Here is a 20,856-nt window from a genome sequence, read left to right as displayed (position 1 = left end):
TTGCACTTCCATTTTTACATGTTCTGCTGTTATGCATATTAACAAAGAACTCTTTGTCGTTTGGTGAAATTCGTTACTGCATCTTTTCTTAATTGTGTTAAAATACTGATCATTTTTCTTAAATTTGTACGCTCGCGTCGTATAGTGTTTGCGTATGTATATGTACATATATATGTGCATATACATATACGCATATACATGTATATTTATGTGTATATGTATTTTTTTTTTCTTTTTTTTTGTGTCCTTTTGTTGTTTTCCATGTTTCAAGTAGCAAAGGGAGCGTTGTAAGTTCACCATAACAACAAATATATTTGTCAAAGAAATGAAAATAAAACTTACCATTTTTTTGCTGTAGAAAAGTAAAAGTCGAGACACCAATTGTTTGGAAGTATCAAGCACGCTCTGTATATATATATTAATTATAAAATAGAGGAGAGGGAATAAATAAAAAAAAAAAAAAAAAAAAAGAAATGAAAAGAAATGACGCTTTTTTTTTTTTTTTTTTTTTTAGAAAAAAGGGCAAACCGAGAAAAAAATGGCTTCCTTGCATTTTAAGAGCAACGAAACTTTCTATTATTCCAATATATCAAACATGAAAGACGATGATCAGAAGGACTCAATAAAAAGGGAAGACATATGTGAAGAGGATCTTCCCTCTGAAAAAAAGGAAAAAGAAGACATATACTCACATACGCATGTATGGTATTTTTATAATAATATATACAAAAAAATGGAGATTTCTAAATTTAACAAATCGGAAAATTCGTACAACCTTAAACGTTAGAAAATTGAGGGGAAAAAAAAGAAACTGCACAACTGCACAACAATGTTTTGTGCGGTGAGCGCATGAGGTGCATATGCATATATATGTGCATATATATAAATACACATATACATATATATATACACATTCACGTGCGTACTCAAGCCCCCCCCCGATATTCTTGCATCTTTCCAGGTAAAGGAAAAACCCTCGAAAACGTAGCAGCAGATAAAGTGGTTAGATGCCTGAGGGAGGACATAGAAATAGACAGTGAAAATAACATAGATATAATATTGCTGAACGAGCAAAATGTTTTGGTTAACTTAAAAAATAGATACAAAAAAAATAAAATATATACATTTCATGCTTCATTACTGTTAGCTATCAATCCATATAAACAAATCAAAGGACTGTATGACACTGAACAGATGAATATATATTTAAATAAATTCAAAAATAACAATATAAATAGTATTAAAAAAGATTATAATGCCCATATTTATGATATTAGTAATATGGCATATAGAAATATGGTATTAAAAAAGAAAAGACAAACTATTGTTGTTTCAGGGCATAGTGGTAGTGGAAAAACGGAAAATTGCAAATTTCTTTTCAAGTATTTCCACTACATCTTTTTCCACAGATATAGAAATGATAAGAAGCAGATATACAAAAGTATGAGCTCTTACATGCATGACAGTTCTGAGGAGGAGGAAGTAGGGGCGGACGTGGAAGCAGAAGCGAATGGCGAAGGAAATGCCAATGTAAATGCCAAAGTGAATATCAAATTGAATAGCAGAGTGAAGGACGTAGAGAGGGAAAAGAGAAGGGGTGCTACGGATAGTATTGTAGGAAGCTACAAAAGAACAGTGAATGAAACTGATGCAAGGGCAGCAAGTAATGAGGAGAAAGAGGAGGTCGAGGAAAAAAATATCATAACAAAAAAGAGTGAAACATCTGCCATCGATGAATATACAAATTATGATCGAATTGATAAACTTATTTACATTAACAATATAATAGAATCGATGAGCAATGCAAAAACTATAAAAAACAATAACAGTAGTAGATGTGGAAGAATTAATGACTTAATATTTGAAAAAAAAAATAGTGATAATTATACGTTATTTAATTATTGCTTTTCTAATATCAAAATATTAATACTATTATTAGAAATTAATAGATGTATTACTCATAATAATGGAGAAAGGAATTTCCACGTTTTTTATCAAGCCATTTGGGGTTTATCTGACACGCAGTTGAAAGAAAGGAATTTGATCAGAGATATTTATTATTATAATATCTTAAATAATGATGCATGTAAAGGAGAAAGTAGGGAAAAAAGAAAAAATAAAATAATTAAAAGAAACAAAATGGTAAACGGGGATAGAAGCATAGAAGAAGGGAGTAACTACGTAGAAATGGAACGACAGAATGACGAAAGGGAACGACAGAAGGACAAAAAGAATTTCGAGTATTTAGTACAAGGACTCCGTTATATAAAGTATGATGATGACAAGATTAACCAGTTTTATGATATCATAGCGGGATTAATACACTTGGGGGAGATAGACCCGAGTGAGGAAGATCCACACAAGGAGCAGGATAAGGAGCAACAGGAAGACCTGGAGCGTGTACCTTGGGGGGAAGGCTACAGGAATGCATGCATGTGCCTGCAAATAAACCAAAGTGACCTCGAAAACACGATCAATTACAAGAATATAAGCGTTTCGTGTGAAAATATAAAAATGCGTCGAAATAAGGAAAACGCAGTTTCCACTTTACACACATTAATAAAAGTAATATATAAAAAATTATTTAATAGACTAATAAATGATATAAATATGACAAATTTAAGTAAAAAAGAGAAAGAATTGATAACAAATCAAGGGATATATGAAACTAATAATAATGTTATATCTATACTAGATCTGTACGGGTTTGAAGAATTAGCTTTCAATGACTTAGAACAATTATGTATCAATCTAGCTAATGAAAAATTAAATAATTATTACATTAACAATGAAATTGAAAAGGAAAAAATTATTTACAAGTCAGAAAATATTTTGTGGAATGATATAGATGTACCTAGTTATAAAGATACCATTTTTTTTATTGAAAAGCTATTTAGAAATTTGGATGACATAACCAAGTTAAATACTAGTGGTCAGAAAAAAGTAGATGATGATTTATTTATCTACTTGTTAAATAATGAAAAAAATTATATTCAAAAGGATATATATGGTTTTATAAGTAATAAAGACAATATGTATACAAGCAAAAAACAAAACATCAAGACAAATACATTTTTCATCAAACATTATGCTGGTCATATAACGTATACTATTAAAAATTGGGTGTACAAAAACAGTGATAGAGTTGAGCCAGAAATAGAGTATATAATTAAAAATTCAAAGAATATATTTCTTAGGATGGGATCAAATGAACATAATGAAACAATGGAGGTAAAATTAAATTGTATACAAGATCATGAGTTGCAACAGGTAGAAGAAAAAATTAAAGACACAAAAGGATATGATAAAAAATTAACTCATAATAGTAAAGGAGTAAGTGAAAATAGAATATCCGAGCAAATGAATCATATCACATGCGAAGATTTAGAAGCAAAGATGACAATGACGAAAAATGCAGGAGATTTGAACAGCGAAAAGATAGAGAATCAGGCATATGATATATCGTCTTCCATGAATAAAAACAAGTTAGCATGTGAAAAAGCGTGTGGTGCAAAGGGAAACAGAGCCGAGAGCAGTGATATAGGCAAAAGGGGTGATAGTAGCAACATTGGAAACACGATTACAACTAAATCAGAAATTAAAATAAACAAATTAAAGGATAATAAATTTATACAAGACCAAATTAGCAATTTGAAAAAAGGGATGAACAAAAATGGTGCAAAGGGGGAAATAATTCTGAACAGGCAAGGACAAAAAATGGGTGACCCTACTTCAACCATCAGTCGAAATATCAGCGAGTTTGACAAGAGTGAGCGAAATATAAAAGAAGGCAATAATGGGAAAATGGATAAACATGGCAAGAACAAAAAGACCAACTTGCTGAGTGTCAGCAGGAAGTATATGAAGGAGCTCGATAACCTCTTTGCCAATTTAGAAAAGACAGATATGTATTATGTTAGATGCATGTTGCCTAATGAGCATATGCAGAAGGACTGCTTTAAAAGAAGTTTAGTATATGCTCAGTTGAAGCAGAGTGGAGTAAATGAAATGGTCAAGATAATAAATAAAGGATTATCACATAAAATATTAAAAGAAGAATTGTTAGAAAAATGTAAACATAATATACCTATAGAATTACAATATTGTAGTAAGGATGATATAATTTATTATTTTATGAGATTATTCAATGAACATAAATATTTTAAAATAGGTAGAAATTATGTATTTATGAAATCGCATATGTATACACAGATAAACTACTACTTATATGATAACACATCCTTTTTGTTTTCTAATGATAGTGGAGATCATATATTATTTGAAAAAAAGAAAAAAGAAATATTTAAGGATATAAGAAGTTTACGGTTTAAAAGATGTATAACAGTAGTAAAAATCTTTTGTTGGTTGAACAGGTATTATATTCCTTATATTCAAAGGAAAAAAGAAATGAAAATAAAACTATGTAATTATATGTATAAAATATACTTAATTTATAAAACTATTAGCAATATAAGGAACACGTTACCCTATAACATCAAGAGGATGAATAAAATTCTATGCATTAAAGCATATCATGTTGCTTTTAAAAAAATAAAATTTGCAAAAAATAGGAAAAAGATGGTGCTCTTGAGTAAGGTGAATAGAATGGAAAAGTCCCTGGAAGATGGGGAGGAGGAAAAAAAAAAAAATTTTAAACTAGAACTGCCTGCAGCGGATGAGGGGAAAGTGGGAAAGGAGTTAGATATAGGAGAGAAGTTAGAAACTGGGGAAAAAGATGAATTTACAGGAGGAAAGGAAGAAAAACGACATGTTTTACGTGAAAAGGAAAAAAAGGATGTACATACATCATCACATTGTACAACCTGCAAATGGATGGGACTAAATAATGCGGGGGCAGAGATATTCGTATGTACCCCTGATAATTATCATTACGTTTACAATAACTTAGATTGGGTGGTTATCTATATTGATAAGCGGGTGCATTTTTACAATATTCTATATAGTTATCAAAGAGTGGATAAAAAATATATTCTAAATTTTGATTCCATTGTAATAAAGAAGTTGAGCTGTGAAGAAAATGAATGGTTAATTGGTGATAACCAGAATTGTAGTGATATCGAACGGGAAGGGGGCGAAGATAAATATTTCGGAGCAAATGAAGAACGAGGAGAAGATCAAAGTGCATCACTTGTAGCAAGGAGAGAAGAACATAGTGATAAAACCATCTTGAAAGAGCAAAATAAGATGAGTACGATTCATAGTTATCTGTCGAAAAGGTTTTGTTGCATTAGTCAGCATCATTTGTACAAAAATATTTTTATTGGAATTGACGAAAAATTAAATGTAGTTATGTTTACATATCCTAATTTAAAAACTATTAAAAATTTTATGAAAAAAAAAATAAAATCCATAAAACAAAACTCTGATAATTTGCCTATTACCTATTTACCTCAGTTATGCAGAAGGAGGAAGTACAGCCGTAATATGAAGCATGGAACACGTGCTAGGGAGAACCCAATGGTAAGAGAGGCATCACGCGGGTTATCGGAGTGCAGGATAGTGAATCGCGAAGAAGATATGGAAAAAGGGCATCCACTTGACCTTTTCAGTAGTGAAAATTTAAATATGTTCATGCATATGTATAAGAATATTTACGTTCTCAGTACTATCGAAAGTGCTTTGACAAAAGGGCAGGAGATAGAAGTGGGGATAGAAATGGAATTAGAAGCAGGACAAGATGCGGGAAAAGAAACGACAGTACAAATCAGTCGCGGGGGACTTGATGTGGAGCACGAGAAGTTAGGGATAACCAAGTTGAAAACAGGGGTACGTAAAATGAGTAATAGGGGAGGCAAAGAGGAGTATACACATAAAAATCAAACAAAGAGAAGTAAAGGAGAGGGGGGAAAAGAAAGAAATAACACCAGGAGTTGTACCTTCCTCAAAGAAATAAAGAAAGAGGAATACATATCGAATGAATATTACTCCAATGAATCTTTTAAAATATTAAAGATATGTTTTTTACCAAGTAGTATATGCTATTTTGTGTATATAGCCTATACAATGCTAAATGAAAATCATTGTTTAATCTTAAGCATAGTTAATTTATTTTCGAAACCTATTTATAAATATAGTATACATATATGCATTAATGACATAATTAATAATGAAAAATTTTCAAATTATTTTATCAAAAATTATAATGACGTACATTATTATAATAACGAAATGAGAAGATCATCTCCTATGGATGAAAAAGGTAGAAGTAATAACAGAATGAATGATGAGGAAATTATGGACAAATATTTAAGTACTTTGAAAATTTCCATAATTAATAATTCGCATGTACTTATATATGGTTGTTGTATACTAAGTTTGGCTGAAATAAAAAATTATGACTTGTTCAGCTCAAATCCATATGTTAAGGAATATGAATATAAATATTTAAAGCTCTTATTTAATTTGTACTCTTTCGAGTACTTTAATAATATATGTGACTCACATATGAATAAATTATCCTACGAGTTAAAGCATACTTTAATTGTTAACGATCTATTTAAAAATGGCACACAGAGAAAGAAAAGGAGCAATGATAGGAGCAATTTAATTTTCCTGAACAAATCAGAAAAAAATTGCGACACGTCCACGTCAAATTTGAGAGAAAAAAAAAAAAATCATTTAGCTACATATAGCAAAGCTAGTCATGAATGCACTTTTTATATATTTTCCTTATTCAATGAAATTTATTTATTAACAAATAAAGGAGAGAAAAATATGTCTGACGTGTTATTTCATTATGATCATTGGACTATTAAGAAGATAAAGAGGAGAATAGATACTCCTAGCCCAAGGCATTGTACTTTTCAAGCAGTAATGAATATGAATATTAATTATTATTATAATAAGGATTACTATAAAAGTGCTGTAGCCTTGGGTCCATCCATTCAAGGAACAATTCAGAGATATCCGCTGTTCAACGAAAGCAGTGAAGATAATGAACTAAGAGAGGGCAATGTATTAAGGGAGGACAGTGAACCAAGAGAAGAAAGTGAACCAAGAGAGGAAAGTGAACCAAGAGAAGAAAGTGAACCAAGAGAAGACCGTGAACCAAGAGAAGACAGTGAACCAAGAGAAGAAAGTGAACCAAGAGAAGAAAGTGAACCAAGAAAGTGTATCAATCGCAATGATCGTAGAGATTATGACAAATACAGGCGCATCATCATATACAATTTCAACGAATGCGACAAACACAACAACAACATGCGCACACGAGCACATGACTATAAGTGGACATTCCCAGATATATGCATATTGAAGGAAATTAAATGCAGCACCAAAGGAAGTAGTAGACAAGACGGGCTTTTTTATTACAATTTTAAAACTCTCCAGTACCTAACCCTGTGCAATCAGAAGGATAAAGAATTTGCCGTTTTCGAGGATCGGTAATGCTTCACCATGTGCCATATACATGTGCACGCTCACTGGAGGATGAAAATATAATAAGGCATATAAGGAGTATGATTATGCACTGTGCGAATAAATGGGCTGTTTAAATATATATATGGGTGCCTATACCTATGTATTTAATACATACATATATATAAAATTATATTTATGCATAGACTTATGTATATAATTATTTTCGTTCTTATCAAAGTCAAAATGATACAAATGGGCAGTACTATTACGAACGATGAAAGTGAAATATTTACTTGAGATGACAAAAAAAAAAAAAAAAAAAAAAAAAAATTTACTTCTAAATAAAAGGGAGCATATAACGAAATAGTACATATGTAATATCCCTTTCATACGGAAAAATATGAATTTTTTTTTCTTTTTTTTTTCATTTCTTTTTTTTTTCATTTCTTTTTTTTTTCATTTCTCTTTTTTTAGGGTAAACAAACCTTATAGCATTTTGGCATGTACGCCTTTGAACCACTTGGACACGATCCTTTTGTTGGTAGATGAAAAAGACAAAATGTAGTAGTAGCTTCGAAGCACTAAGCTTTGCGTGGAGCAGCTACAAGTATATTGTGCATACACAAGTGTATACCTACTTATGTGTACTTTATTTTGTAATTTTCCCCACTCCTTTTCTTCGTAGAACTTTTCCAATGAACGAAATGTCTATGCCCTCGAATTTATGAACATTGTAAACAAGAAGGGGAAAATAATTCCCATAGAAAAATGAAACAAATGTCAACTTTGGTATTAGTATAATTCTTTGTTTTCACAAAGTCTTATGTGTATAACAGCTTTAATGTGTTGTATAGCGCGCTTTATTTTATTATTATTTTTTTCTTTGTTAACTTTAAACGAACAAAAAAGATTAACAGTGTGGATATGTAATATATAAATATTTATCTGAACAGGTCATATTTAAGTCCCTATATTGGTGCAAAAAAAAAAAAAAAAAAAAAAAAAAATATATAGTTTTCTTTTAAAGGAGTTTGTTAAGCTGGTTGTTTCATGAAAGACTTTAACATGAACGATTAAGTAAGGGTATACATATCTAGGGGTATGTGTATGTTCTGGTATATTGTTTATGTATGTACACGCATATGCATATGCGCGCATAAGTGTCCGCTTCCTCACACGGGGGGGAAATCACGCCGGAGGGGCCTTCGATCGAAACAAGGATGCAGCAATTCTTTGTCTGAAGGAGGAAATATCATCCATTGGTTTTAAACAGTCCCAGTTAGAAGTTTCCTCATTTTTATTTTTATCTTTATCTTGATTAATATTATTTGATATAATTCTGTTATGTAATGTACCTATATTTTTTATTCCCTGTTGGATTTGTGTATTTACATTATCATATTTAACAATATCCTTTTGCTGACAACTACTAGCCCATTTTGTACATCCAGCATATCCCCCTGATGTGAGAGTTTGGCTACATGTCAACGTGTTAGTTTGGTTATATAAAACGCTTTTTATAGTGAAGTCCTTTTTTTTATTATCATAACATAACTCTCTGTTAACATAAATATACTTTTTATCATTTTTGAATGTGTCTTTTAACTCGCTTAGCAAATTGTAAATACATAAATCACTATCCTTTTCGTTGTTGTGCAAAGAAACATACTTTTCATCTTTATACATGAGTTTCTTTTCATTGTTTCCTTTATCCTGAAAGAATAATGGGTTGTTTGCAGCTGCAATTCTATTAGAGTATTTACCAGATGCATACTTGTTTCTTTTAGCATTGTGAAGTTCTTCATAGTTATCATCTTGTATATTACTTTGGACTTCCTTATGTGAATAATAGTACACTTCATATGTTGAAATTTTCCTTTTTTCATTATTTCGTATGGAAGAAGCAGTTTCGATTAACTGGTCTCCCATTATGTGCACATCTTTACCACAAGTTATGGGAGTGGATATAATATTTTCATTGCTCTGTTCGTTGGCATCATTTTTTTTTCCCCCACCTGAGGTGCTTACATTAAAGGTTTTTTCGGCTACTCTGTTTGCATCCACCCCATTTGCATCCCCCCCATTTGCATCTACTCCTTTTGCATCCACTCCTTTTTCATCCACCCTATTTGCATCCACTCCTTTTGCATCCACCCCATTTGCATCCACTCCTTTTGCATCTACTCCTTTTGCCTGCATCCCTTTGGCTACCCCCCTTTCAGCTATTTCCCTTCTTAATGATTTTAAGATGCTTAACGAGCTGCGCAATTTATGCTCTACTGTTTCATAAACATATTGACAATCCATACCATCGTGGACACAGTCATGTAACAATATTAAAGAGTCTATCACAAAAGAAATTATTGTTTCTTCATCCCTGGATGAATACTTCGAGTAGTCCTTTTGACTGACCCCCCTTAAGGGTAATAATTTTTTTTTTTTTTTTTTTATTACATTTATATATGAAGATAAGACTAAGTAGGTCTTTATTAAATAATATACTGATATTATGGTAAAAAGGAATAAGTGTAGAAAGCAAAATAAACGTCTTATCATCATTAATATTGTTATGATGCCATATGATTTAAAACATTGATGCAGAGAAAAAAGACAAAAATTAGTTTCATTTTCTCTCATCAGTTCATACTCTTTTAGGTATTTTGATTTGAATACATTCCTTATGTTTTTATAAAGACTTTTTTTTTTTTTTTTTTTTTTTTCTTCTTCTTCTTCATCTTCTTCCGAAACATCTCTTTTTAATTCAATCTCCATCAATACAACAAACAAATGAAAGTAAAATTTTTTCAAATGAAATAATTTTTTAATGCTCTTGTAAGTAGTACTGTATTGATTCGTACTAATGATGATATCATTTGACACCATAAAATAAAAAAATAAATTTTGCATAAAAAAAAAGTAAAACTTCAATATGGATTCTGCCATTTTATGTATTCTACAATATAAATCATCTATAAGGAATTCTAATTTTTCTTTATCCTGTTGATTATTCTCTGTATATGCTTGTATGTACAAGAGCTTTATTAATTCATTAAATCGTTGTATATTATTTTTGTACAGAAAAAGAAAAAAATTATTAAGTATATACTTAATGTATAACAAAATAACAACACAAAGGACTAGTTTTATCACATGATTGTACACTAATGTAAATGGAATAAAAAGAAAAAATAAGTTAAGCCATGAAAATTTGTGTAGTCTTGATATGCCATATGTTTGTTCATTCTTAACACTTTTTATGAGATCCATCATATTCCATTTCTCCTTGCAACTGCTATTTAGAATATTCATCTCGGCTATTAAATACGCACTCTGCACGTAACTATTATACAGGACGTTCATTACGGTGGACAACTGAACAGGTGCAATGCGAGATGAACAATGGGCGTGGGATATATGTATTTTACCACTTGGTTGATATTTTATTATTAGGGGAATTCAAGTGAACACAAGTATGCGTGCGTAAGTGTGTTAGGGTATGTACACCTCTTCACCTATGTATACCCCTTTACGTATGTCAACCTGCACACCTAAGTTCACAAATGCACAAATGAAAATTAATGAGCGCTTCTATATATTTTTTCCCGAAAAAAAGCAAAGCAGAAAAGACGCATATATTACAATTAATAGCATATGTATTCCTTAATAGCATATGTATTCCTTAATAGCATATGTATTCCAAAAAAAAAAAAAAAAAAAGACTTCTACCAAAGAAGTGTTTATCAACTTTAGGTATTTCTAATTTGAAAAAATGCTTTTCGTTACACTCAAACGAGCATTCTCTAACTTAATGTATATGACCTCGTTCTCTTCACACATTCTGTAGTTGACCTAAAAAAAAAAAAAAAAAATAGTTTGCAATGAAACAGGACTGCACGCACTCCTGCCAAATATACACATTTACATACATATACATGCATGCATTTGTACATATATATATATATATACATATTTATGGCGAACGAAAAATGCATATTGGGTTCATTCCCCTTTATGTTCTTTTTAGTTATTTACTTTAGACATGTAAACAATTGGAAGGGCGAATAAGAATAAAGAGAATATGTTGAAAGAGAAGAAAGTTTTCCGGTCGTATTCAGCCATGTTAAACTGGTGAAAAAAAAGGGGGCATAACACATGAGTTATACATGATCATCCGCACATAAAGAGAATTTGCTAACGCGTAAAATGTACACGAGTAAAGTGAAAGAACAAGGAAATGGATCTAATCTTAAAAATGCAAAAATGCAAATTTCACACATAAGAAGTTCTTTTCAATTCTTTATACTTCATTTCACTACTTTTGAGTTCTTTACACTTGTTCCTTTTTTTTTTTTTTTTTTTTTTTTTTGGCTCACCCTTCTTATATTTCTGTTCACTGTAAAAGAAGAGGGAAGGGGAACGTACTTCATCATTGACACAGAGGCTTTACTCATTATTGAAAAAATAAGGAACTCTAAAAAGATTGAAGCTTCTTTAGGGTTTTTTATGAGAACGTTTCGTTTGACTAAGTAAATTGTGGAGGAGTCGATCTCGCATACATTTACTTATGTATGTACATTTGCAAACATTACAAACGTACAATCGCATATACATATATATATATATATATATATATATATGAACATGTATGTATATTTGTATGTGCCAATGTTTACATGTAGAGGGCGCGAAAAAAAAAAAAAAAATCATTAAATTATATTCTTCTACTTTTTTGATGATTATCAAGTCGGAAGTGGAAAACAAACTTGCAATACTGAACTATGTAAATTTTTTTTTGTTCAAAAAAGAACTAGGAAACTCGAAAAAAAAATAGAACAAAATAAAAATAAATGACAGGATTGTACGATACGCATACATGCGTGTACAATCATACATATACATTTATATATACATTTATATATACATAAATATATATACATAAATATATGTACATATATATATACATATATATATACATTTATATATACATATATATATACATTTATATATACATATATATATACATTTATATATACATATATATATACATTTATATATACATATATATATACATTTATATATACATAAATATATATACGTAAATATATATACATATATACGTATATGTTTATATATGTGTATTTTCATTCATTTGCACGGAAATCTTCTTACAAATGTACATCCGCTTGTATGGAATGTGAGCCCAAACATGAGTAGCTTCATTCGAACTGCTTAACAGAAAATGAAAAGGCATGTGCTAGTAGCCATTGCATTCTTTACACTGGCAAAGCTCACACTGATGCTTACATATAACTACGGAAAAATGAAAAATTATTTTAAAAGAGCTTTTTACATCTCGTCAATTGAAAAACAAAATACAAGGAATAATAATAATATTATGAACGTGACAATAATTAAAAAGAGAAGAAAACAATTTATTTTGTTGAAAAAGAAAAATGAAAATAATTTTTCAATAAACGTATGTACGTTACACAAAAAAAGGAAGGGAAGAAAGGGGGAGCAGCGTTTGTGCATGTTTAATGGCACATATAATGAGAGGGAAGCTAGTGATGTGAGTGAAGCTAGTGATGTGAGTGAAGCTAGTGATGTGAGTGAAGCGAGTGATGTGAGTGAAGCTAATGGTGAGGGTCAAGCAAACAGTGAAGACATACTTAACAGTAGGGGCGAACCACATTATAAGAACAACTGTAGTAGTCATGTTACATGCCAAAATAGTAAAGACGTTGAGCTAAAAAATCAGTTAGACTCGGCTAGCTCCTCGGGGCATGATGATGGAGATGATATTGAAGGAGAGGAGGAAGATAAAGAAAAGAAAAGGAAAAAGGAAAAAAGAAACGAAGAAAGAATAGCAAGAAAAGTAGAAAATGAAAGAAGCGAAGGAAATGAAGGAAGCGAAGGAAATGAAGGAAGCGAAGGAAATGAAGGAAGCGAAGGAAATGAAGGAAGCGAAGGAAACGAAGGAAACGAAGGAAACGAAGGAAACGAAGGAAGCAAAGGAAACGAAGGAGGAAAAGGAAAAAAACAAATCAGCAAAGTGATAAGCAAGAGTAAGGGAAAAAATGGATTAGGACCCAGTAACAGGGGGGAAGAAGATTCGGAATGGATTCACAGTACACCAGAAGAGAAAAATCAAAATAGTTTAGAACATAAGTTTGACGAAAGTAACAACATAGATGGAAAGAATGACATGATAAATGGATCAGAGGAGGATATGACAAAGCTAATGAAGAAGTATTTAAAAAACGATAAATTGCTAAATGATAATGAAAAATTGAAGGGATTAGATAAAGACAAAATGTTAGAAGAGTATAATAGATTAGTACAACTGATGAAGGAGAGTACCGACAGAAAGATGAGAGAATATAAAGAAAATGAAAAAAAAGACATATATGAATTAAATGAAAGGGTTATTAACAGTTCTCGTAAATTGAATCTTGACAAATTGAAGAAGGATATTGAGAAGTCTTTTACCACGAATGATACAATGGAAAGGAATATTCAAGAGTATATACGGTTATTCACTCAGGAGGGGGGTCCTTCGGATGTTGGGGGGAATGGAGATGCTAGAAGTGTTGGAACTGATGCAGATGTTGGAGGAGTAGGAAGTGTCAAGCATACCCCCCTCAACCCCACAACCACCGTAAACCCCAGTAGTGATGATTGCTCGAGCAGTGGAGTTTCCAGGAATTCGCCACTGAGCGAAGGAGAGGAAAAGAGTCTAGGTGAGTATGCAGGAACAGACACAGAATTTATAAAAGAGAAAGAAGAAGAAGAAAACAGAGAAATACTACGAAAAATATACAGAGGAGATTATAGTAATATAGATAAATTTAATTTTAAGTTTTCAAGAAAGGATTTTGACATGATGAAAAATATTGATGATAAGGAGAAGGATGTAAATGAAGAAGAAAAGAAATTGATCGATGGAATTTTTACCAAAATTTGTAAACAGGCATCGTACATTGATGAACTGAGGGAGAAGGAGACGAAACTCTTGCAATTATATGAACAATACAGGAAGGAAAATAAAATAGCGAGGGACGAGAATCTGGAAAATTTGAAGTACTACAATGCAAAGGTAGCGAGGGAGAGTAGGCATCCGGGGGGAGTAAGCGGGGAAGTCGATGAAGTCGGTGCAAGTGATAGAAATGGTTTAAGTGTGTCTAACTCATCTAATGTGCTTAACTCTTCCAACCCCTCTACTGATTCTAACAGTTGGAGAGGGGGCTCCACCGACGAGCTGATTAACAAGAGCATCTTCTTCAACCGAGTGTCAAACAAATTTGTTGAAATCAAAGAAGAAGAAATTAAAGAAATGAGCGAGATGCAGATAAGGGACGAGTTAAGAAAAAGGGGTTATCCAACATTCGGAACGTTCGAAGAAATAAAAATGAGATTATTAGATATAATGAAAATAAAAGAAAACAATTATTTCGATGTGAGAGAAATAATAAAGAATCCAGAAGAGCATGTATTATCCCATATCAAATTAGACAAATTAAAAGAAAATATAAAACAATATAAAGAACAAGAGAAATATGGTGATACTGAATCAAAGATCAAACAAGTAGATTCAGCAATAGAAATAAATAAATTTTTATATGATCCAGTTGATTATTTACGGATAGATACAACTAATAAATTTATTAAACAGAAAGAAATGGAAAATAATATAAAAGACAATGCAGATATTGCTAAATTACCAATAGTCAATGATTACAATTTTGATAAGGAAATATCTATGGCTGAAAAGTTGAAGAAGACGTTTAATTTTGAAAATGATCAGAGGTTACCTGACCAGATTAAACAGTGTGGTGATGATGAAAATGGACATAGCGGAAAAAACGATACAGTCGATACGAACGATGAAGAAGAGGAAAAGGAAGAGCAATGCAGAAGAGAAGTTCTAAAATATGGAGGGATGCAAGAAACCATTGAAGAGTTTCACATCAAACATAATTTATCATTAGATTTCTTGGGTGATTATATATGTAAATTTTCAAATTCACATATACAGGATGTTAATAAATATAGACATAAAACAAAAGAAGAAATAAAAAGGTTAGAGATGAACCAATTTGAATTTCTCATTTCAGAAAGTTCTATAAATAATAATTTTATTGTTTATAAATTTGTTGATACAAATGATTTAATAAAAAATTATCTCACTACTAAAAATATTGTTACACTTATTGAATACTCAAATATTGCTGACCCGGTTGATATAATCCATTATTACTCACCTGAAACGTTGTTTATGCTTAGTGAAGAGTATAACATTACCATTGATAAAGTTATCGATGCTTGTACTAAGTTGAACATTAAACTACCATACGGTGGAGATACACACTTAAATAAAAACTGCTTCAATTTGCTTACTTGTTATCTAAATAAGTACGAACAGCTTAGGAAGGACACGTAGAGAGGAATATGGCGGAGGCTCTTTATTAAAAATACCTATCGTTTGAAGCATACACAGAACAGGCATTCATGTGTATGCACGGGGTGGGAAGCATTACGGCATGCACACCGTTGTTATTATTTCTTCGCACTATCTTTCGGCGCCTCTCCATGTTCCCATTACTTCCTCTAGCATTTACATTAGCTTCATCTGTCTATCCATCTATCTATATATTTCTCTTTTTTTTTTTTTTTTTTTTTTTTTTATGTTGCATTGTTTCATTCCCTTTTTTTTTTTTTTTTTGTATGGGTACAAATTTTGTTTTTGTTAATTTGTTCAGTTTTCTTTTTTCAAAAGTTGGCTGTATCACATGGGTGCATTTCTGCCCGCCTGTGTGTTCGTTTGCCTGAACAGGTAGCTTTTAATGCTGCCTATGGGATTCATCTTTTCTTTTTTTGTAATACTTGTACATATCTTCATTACCCGTTCTATATGTGTTCACGGAGTTAATCTACAAGTAAATTTCATATTTGTTAAAACTGCGCACCGTTAAGCAGTATTGCACGTAACAGCAAACAGATGCACATTGCTTCGTACTATTCATACTACTATGTAACGCTATTTAATTATGACTAGTTTTTTCAAAAATATTTACTCTTTTAGCCTTCACAAATGCAGCACATGAAGTACAACAAAATTAACATACTGCACGTGATACATATTATAACTAAGATACAGGGTGAGGTAGGAAACATTCAACATTCCACGGGAGGCACACCCCCGTTTATAAATGGGGGAGGGAGGGAACAAAAAGGGATATGGAGAAAGGCATGAATATGTAAATGCGTATGAGCATAAAGTAATAAACAAACGCATAAATGGAAGCACAAATACGCGCGTAAATATAAGCATACATACACGCGAAGATGCATGCATGAGGGCATACAACGCAGATGAATAAGAAGCACTTTCTCGAACTGGTAGATGTACATACAGAGCTATGATTCTATAGTGAATTCTAACTAAGAGCTGAGCAGGCGTTACTGAATTGGGGCTACATCATCGATATTATTACACCGATATCACTACATCGATATCACTACACCGATATCACTACATCGATATCACTACATCGATATCACTACACCGATATCACTACACCGTTATCACTACACCGTTATCACTACACCGATATCACTACACCGTTATCACTACACCGATATCACTACACCGTTATCACTACACCGTTATCACTACACCGTTATCACTACACCGTTATCACTACACCGATATCACTACACCGATATCACTACACCAATATCATCCATCGATAACAATAGAAGGATACTACTACACCAATCGAATGCTCTTTGAGTCTCTTCCCGCCGCCTCCATTTCTAATCGAACTCATTCTGAACGGGCTTCTGAATCTTATCCTCCTTTCCTATTCCGCTAACCACATCGTCAATTCGAAGAATCATGGCAGCAGCTTCAATTGCACTTTTGTATATTTGCTTCTTTACAGAAAGTAAATCCCAAATATTTTTTGTCGATACATCAATAATATCACCTGTAATACCATCTATTCCATACTTCTCTCCATCAATATTTTCATGTTTTATCCTTAACATGTTTATAGTCTTTACTACATTAGCTCCACTGTTTTGTGCTAAAATTTTTGGAATAATTTCAAGGGCTGTAGCAACTGCTTCTGTTATGCTTTTTCTTGAATCATCAAAATGGTTTGCTTCTTTAAGTAGATGTTGAGCAACTCGCATTTCTGTACATCCACCACCATATAATAATTTCCCTTCTATGATTATATTTTTAGCTACATTCATACCATCATGTAAATTCCTTTCTATTTCGTTTAACACATCTTTAGTTGATCCTCTAAGTAAAATAGTACATGCACGAGGATTTTCACATTCAACAAAAAAGGAATAGTAATCATCTCCAATTTTTTTAACTTCAAATAAACCACATTGTGTACCAATATCACTCTCAACAATTTCATCACATCTGTTAACAATTGTAGCACCACTAATCCTTTCTAATCTATTCAAATCTGTTTTTCTTACTCTCCTAATAACACTTATATTCTTTTTAACAAGAAAATGTTGAGCTAAATCAGATACACCTTTTTCTGTTATTACTACATCGCATTTACTATCAATTATATATTCACAAAACTTTTTAACTTCTATTTCTTCCTGTAAAAGTAATTGATTCCATGTATTTTCATCCAATATTTCTACGTTTGTTTGACTTTCTGCTTTTTTATATTCTAATGTGCAATCTAGTAATAATATACGTGGATTCTTAATATACCTTCTCATTTTTGGATGTGTAATATCTTTATTTATCATTACACCCTTTAGTACATAACTGTCTGTTATTTCTCCTCCAGGTATTTTTTCCACCTTTGCATATCTTTTTATATCTATTTCTTTTTTACCCATTATGTTTTCTATCTTAACACACTGAGTTGCTTCTAATGCTAATTTACTAATAATACTGTTATAACGACTAACAAATTTTGTACTTAAACATGAATCTATAGCTTTTAATAGATTCCCTTCATCATTTACATCTACCTCAATTGCAATTTCTTCTAAATATTTTAAACTACAATTTAAAGCATTCATATAACAATTTACTATAATTGTTGGATGTATCTTCTGCTTTAGAAATGCTTCCGCTATGTTTAGTAACTCACCTGATAATATCACTACCGATGTTGTTCCATCTCCTACTTCTTCATCCTGAGATCTACTTAATTCTATCAGCGATTTTGCTGCTGGGTGAGCTACATCCACTTCTCTTAAAATTGAATTGCCATCATTAGTTATTATTATTCCCCCCAACGGATCAAGCATCATTTTCAACATTGCCATAGGGCCTAGTGTTGTCTTCACAATTTCGCTAACTGCCCGACTCGCCTGAACAGGTCATCAAAATGGGCCACACAGAGGATGGCCATATTTGTAAATATTCAGTACCCATGTATATATGTAAAGAAGCACACGTACATATATATATATATATATATATATATGTGGAACAAATTTATTTTGCAGATGAGCATTTTGTATATGGATTCACGTACATGCAAGGGAACTCGCACGTGAGCAGTTCCATGCAATCGTATACTGCACGCGTTGACATCATGTGCCCCCTAAGAATTCAATCGCTTCTTTTGATTACCTGTATATTCGACAGCTGCGTTTTTCTTCCTTCCTCCCTCTTTGTGTTAGGCTTGAAAACCAAAACTGCTCCGGGGTTTTTCAACATCTGTTGGAAGTGAAGTGGCGTGAGGGGGTGTATTAATACGTATATAAAAACGTACATATGTTCATGCATACATACATATGTTCATACATACATACATATGTTCATACATACATACATATGTTCATACATACATACATATGTTCATACATACATACATACATATGTTCATACATACATACAAAAGTATAATCATAAACATACACTCATGCGCTTTGCTTCTTCACTTTTTCGTACTTTTTTTCCACTGCAAGCGATATAGTAATAGGATCTGTCCTTTTCTTCTCACTGTTTAAAAGGAAATCTTCGAAAGTCGACGGTTTTCCTTGCTTCGGTCAGGAATATATGTATATATATGTATGTATACTCAACTCTTTAACGCGCAACAAATGAAGGAAAATTTCATGTACACAAAAAATTCAAAATACAAAATGTAGAAGTCAACGAAAAAGGCTGCACAAAATGGGATAAAAGTTTATGAAATATAAGTAACAGTGGAATAATAATTATAAAAAAAAAAAAAAAAAAAAAAAAAAGGGAAGAAAGAAAAAAAAGCATGTAATAAAACGCAAAAGGGGAATTTAAAAAATGTACATATATAAATATGCATATACATATACATATACATATATATATATATATATACAAATGGAGAAAAAAAAAAAGAATTTATAATATAAATACACCAAAAAACATTGTACTTATATTCTTTTATAAAGTACTTTCATACCACATAAGATAAACGAGTTATTTTTTTTTTTCTACAGAGTTATTTGAACGGGGGTTTCAAATATAAGGTTACTCTTACTATTGCTGATGTTACTGCTATTACTATTATTAATATTATTATAATTATTATTTTTATTTTATTATTTTTTTTTTATTTATTATTTTTTTTATTTATTATTTTTTTTATTTATTATTTTTTTTATTTTTTTTTGTTTTTTTTCATTTTTTATTTGTTTATTTTTTTTTTATTTTTTTGTATGATTTCATATATTGTTGATAGCTTAGTGTACCACTTCAATATTATTTGTTACAAGCTTAAAAGCTTAAAGCTTTTATTTATGTATTGCTAATTTTTTTTTAATTTATTACTGATTTTTTTCGTTAATTGCAAATTTTTTTTGCTAATTAATTGCTTGTTTTTTTCTTATTTTTTTGCTCCTTATATGTTCATTGTTTGTTCATTTAATTCTGCCATTTCTCTTCATGTTAAGAAGCCCAAAGTGATAGATAGCCCTTCTTTTTATGAACAGAAAAGAGAAAAAAGTTTACACATATATATGAACAACTGTGCCCGGACGCCTGTACACATGCTCGCCATATATTAAAGGCACTGATGTTAAACAGAAAGGTGTGATAGGCATAAATGGGTATACATATACGCCCATACATACATACATAGGTACATACATACATAGGTACATACATACATAGGTACATACATACATAGGTACATACATACATAAGTACATACATACATAGGTACATACATACATAGGTACATACATACATAGGTACATACATACATAGGTACATACATACATAGGTACATACATACATAGGTACATACATACATAGGTACATACATACATAGGTACATACATACATAGGTACATACATACATAGGTACATCTATACATACACACATATATTATATATTTATATATATATACATTTCATAAAAGTTAAAAAAGAATAATATTTCAAAAAATGGTGGAAATTAAAAAGAATAAACCATTTTAAAAATAAGGACTGATAGC

The 20,856-nt window shown here is 31.2% G+C and overlaps 4 protein-coding genes across 4 annotated transcripts; 2 read left to right on the top strand and 2 right to left on the bottom strand.

Annotated features, from left to right (window-relative positions):
- Positions 1-538: 538 nt before the first annotated feature.
- On the top strand, positions 539-8,108 carry MKS88_005689 (myosin J; the record flags this gene model as incomplete). The annotated part of the gene is made up of 4 exons (XM_067218974.1): positions 539-782; positions 962-7,403; positions 7,855-7,941; positions 8,066-8,108. The coding sequence occupies 4 exons, from the start codon at positions 539-541 to the stop codon at positions 8,106-8,108; spliced, it is 6,816 nt and encodes a 2,271-aa protein (XP_067070896.1).
- A 460-nt stretch (positions 8,109-8,568) lies between these two features.
- On the bottom strand, positions 8,569-11,831 carry MKS88_005688 (uncharacterized protein; the record flags this gene model as incomplete). The annotated part of the gene is made up of 4 exons (XM_067218973.1): positions 8,569-10,752; positions 11,164-11,229; positions 11,413-11,505; positions 11,754-11,831. 4 exons carry the CDS (start codon positions 11,829-11,831, stop codon positions 8,569-8,571), a joined length of 2,421 nt encoding a protein of 806 aa, XP_067070895.1.
- Positions 11,832-12,619: 788 nt separating this feature from the next.
- On the top strand, positions 12,620-15,820 carry MKS88_005687 (uncharacterized protein; the record flags this gene model as incomplete). The annotated part of the gene is made up of 1 exon (XM_067218972.1): positions 12,620-15,820. The coding sequence occupies one exon, from the start codon at positions 12,620-12,622 to the stop codon at positions 15,818-15,820; it is 3,201 nt and encodes a 1,066-aa protein (XP_067070894.1).
- A 1,376-nt stretch (positions 15,821-17,196) lies between these two features.
- On the bottom strand, positions 17,197-19,093 carry MKS88_005686 (T-complex protein 1 subunit gamma; the record flags this gene model as incomplete). Its single annotated transcript, XM_067218970.1, has 2 exons — positions 17,197-18,741; positions 19,007-19,093. 2 exons carry the CDS (start codon positions 19,091-19,093, stop codon positions 17,197-17,199), a joined length of 1,632 nt encoding a protein of 543 aa, XP_067070893.1.
- Positions 19,094-20,856: the final 1,763 nt, after the last annotated feature.

The sequence above is a fragment of the Plasmodium brasilianum genome, chromosome 14 (genome assembly GCF_023973825.1).
Source record: "Plasmodium brasilianum strain Bolivian I chromosome 14, whole genome shotgun sequence".
Taxonomy (NCBI): Eukaryota; Apicomplexa; class Aconoidasida; order Haemosporida; family Plasmodiidae; genus Plasmodium; species Plasmodium brasilianum.
This window is presented reverse-complemented; position numbering and strand designations above follow the sequence as displayed.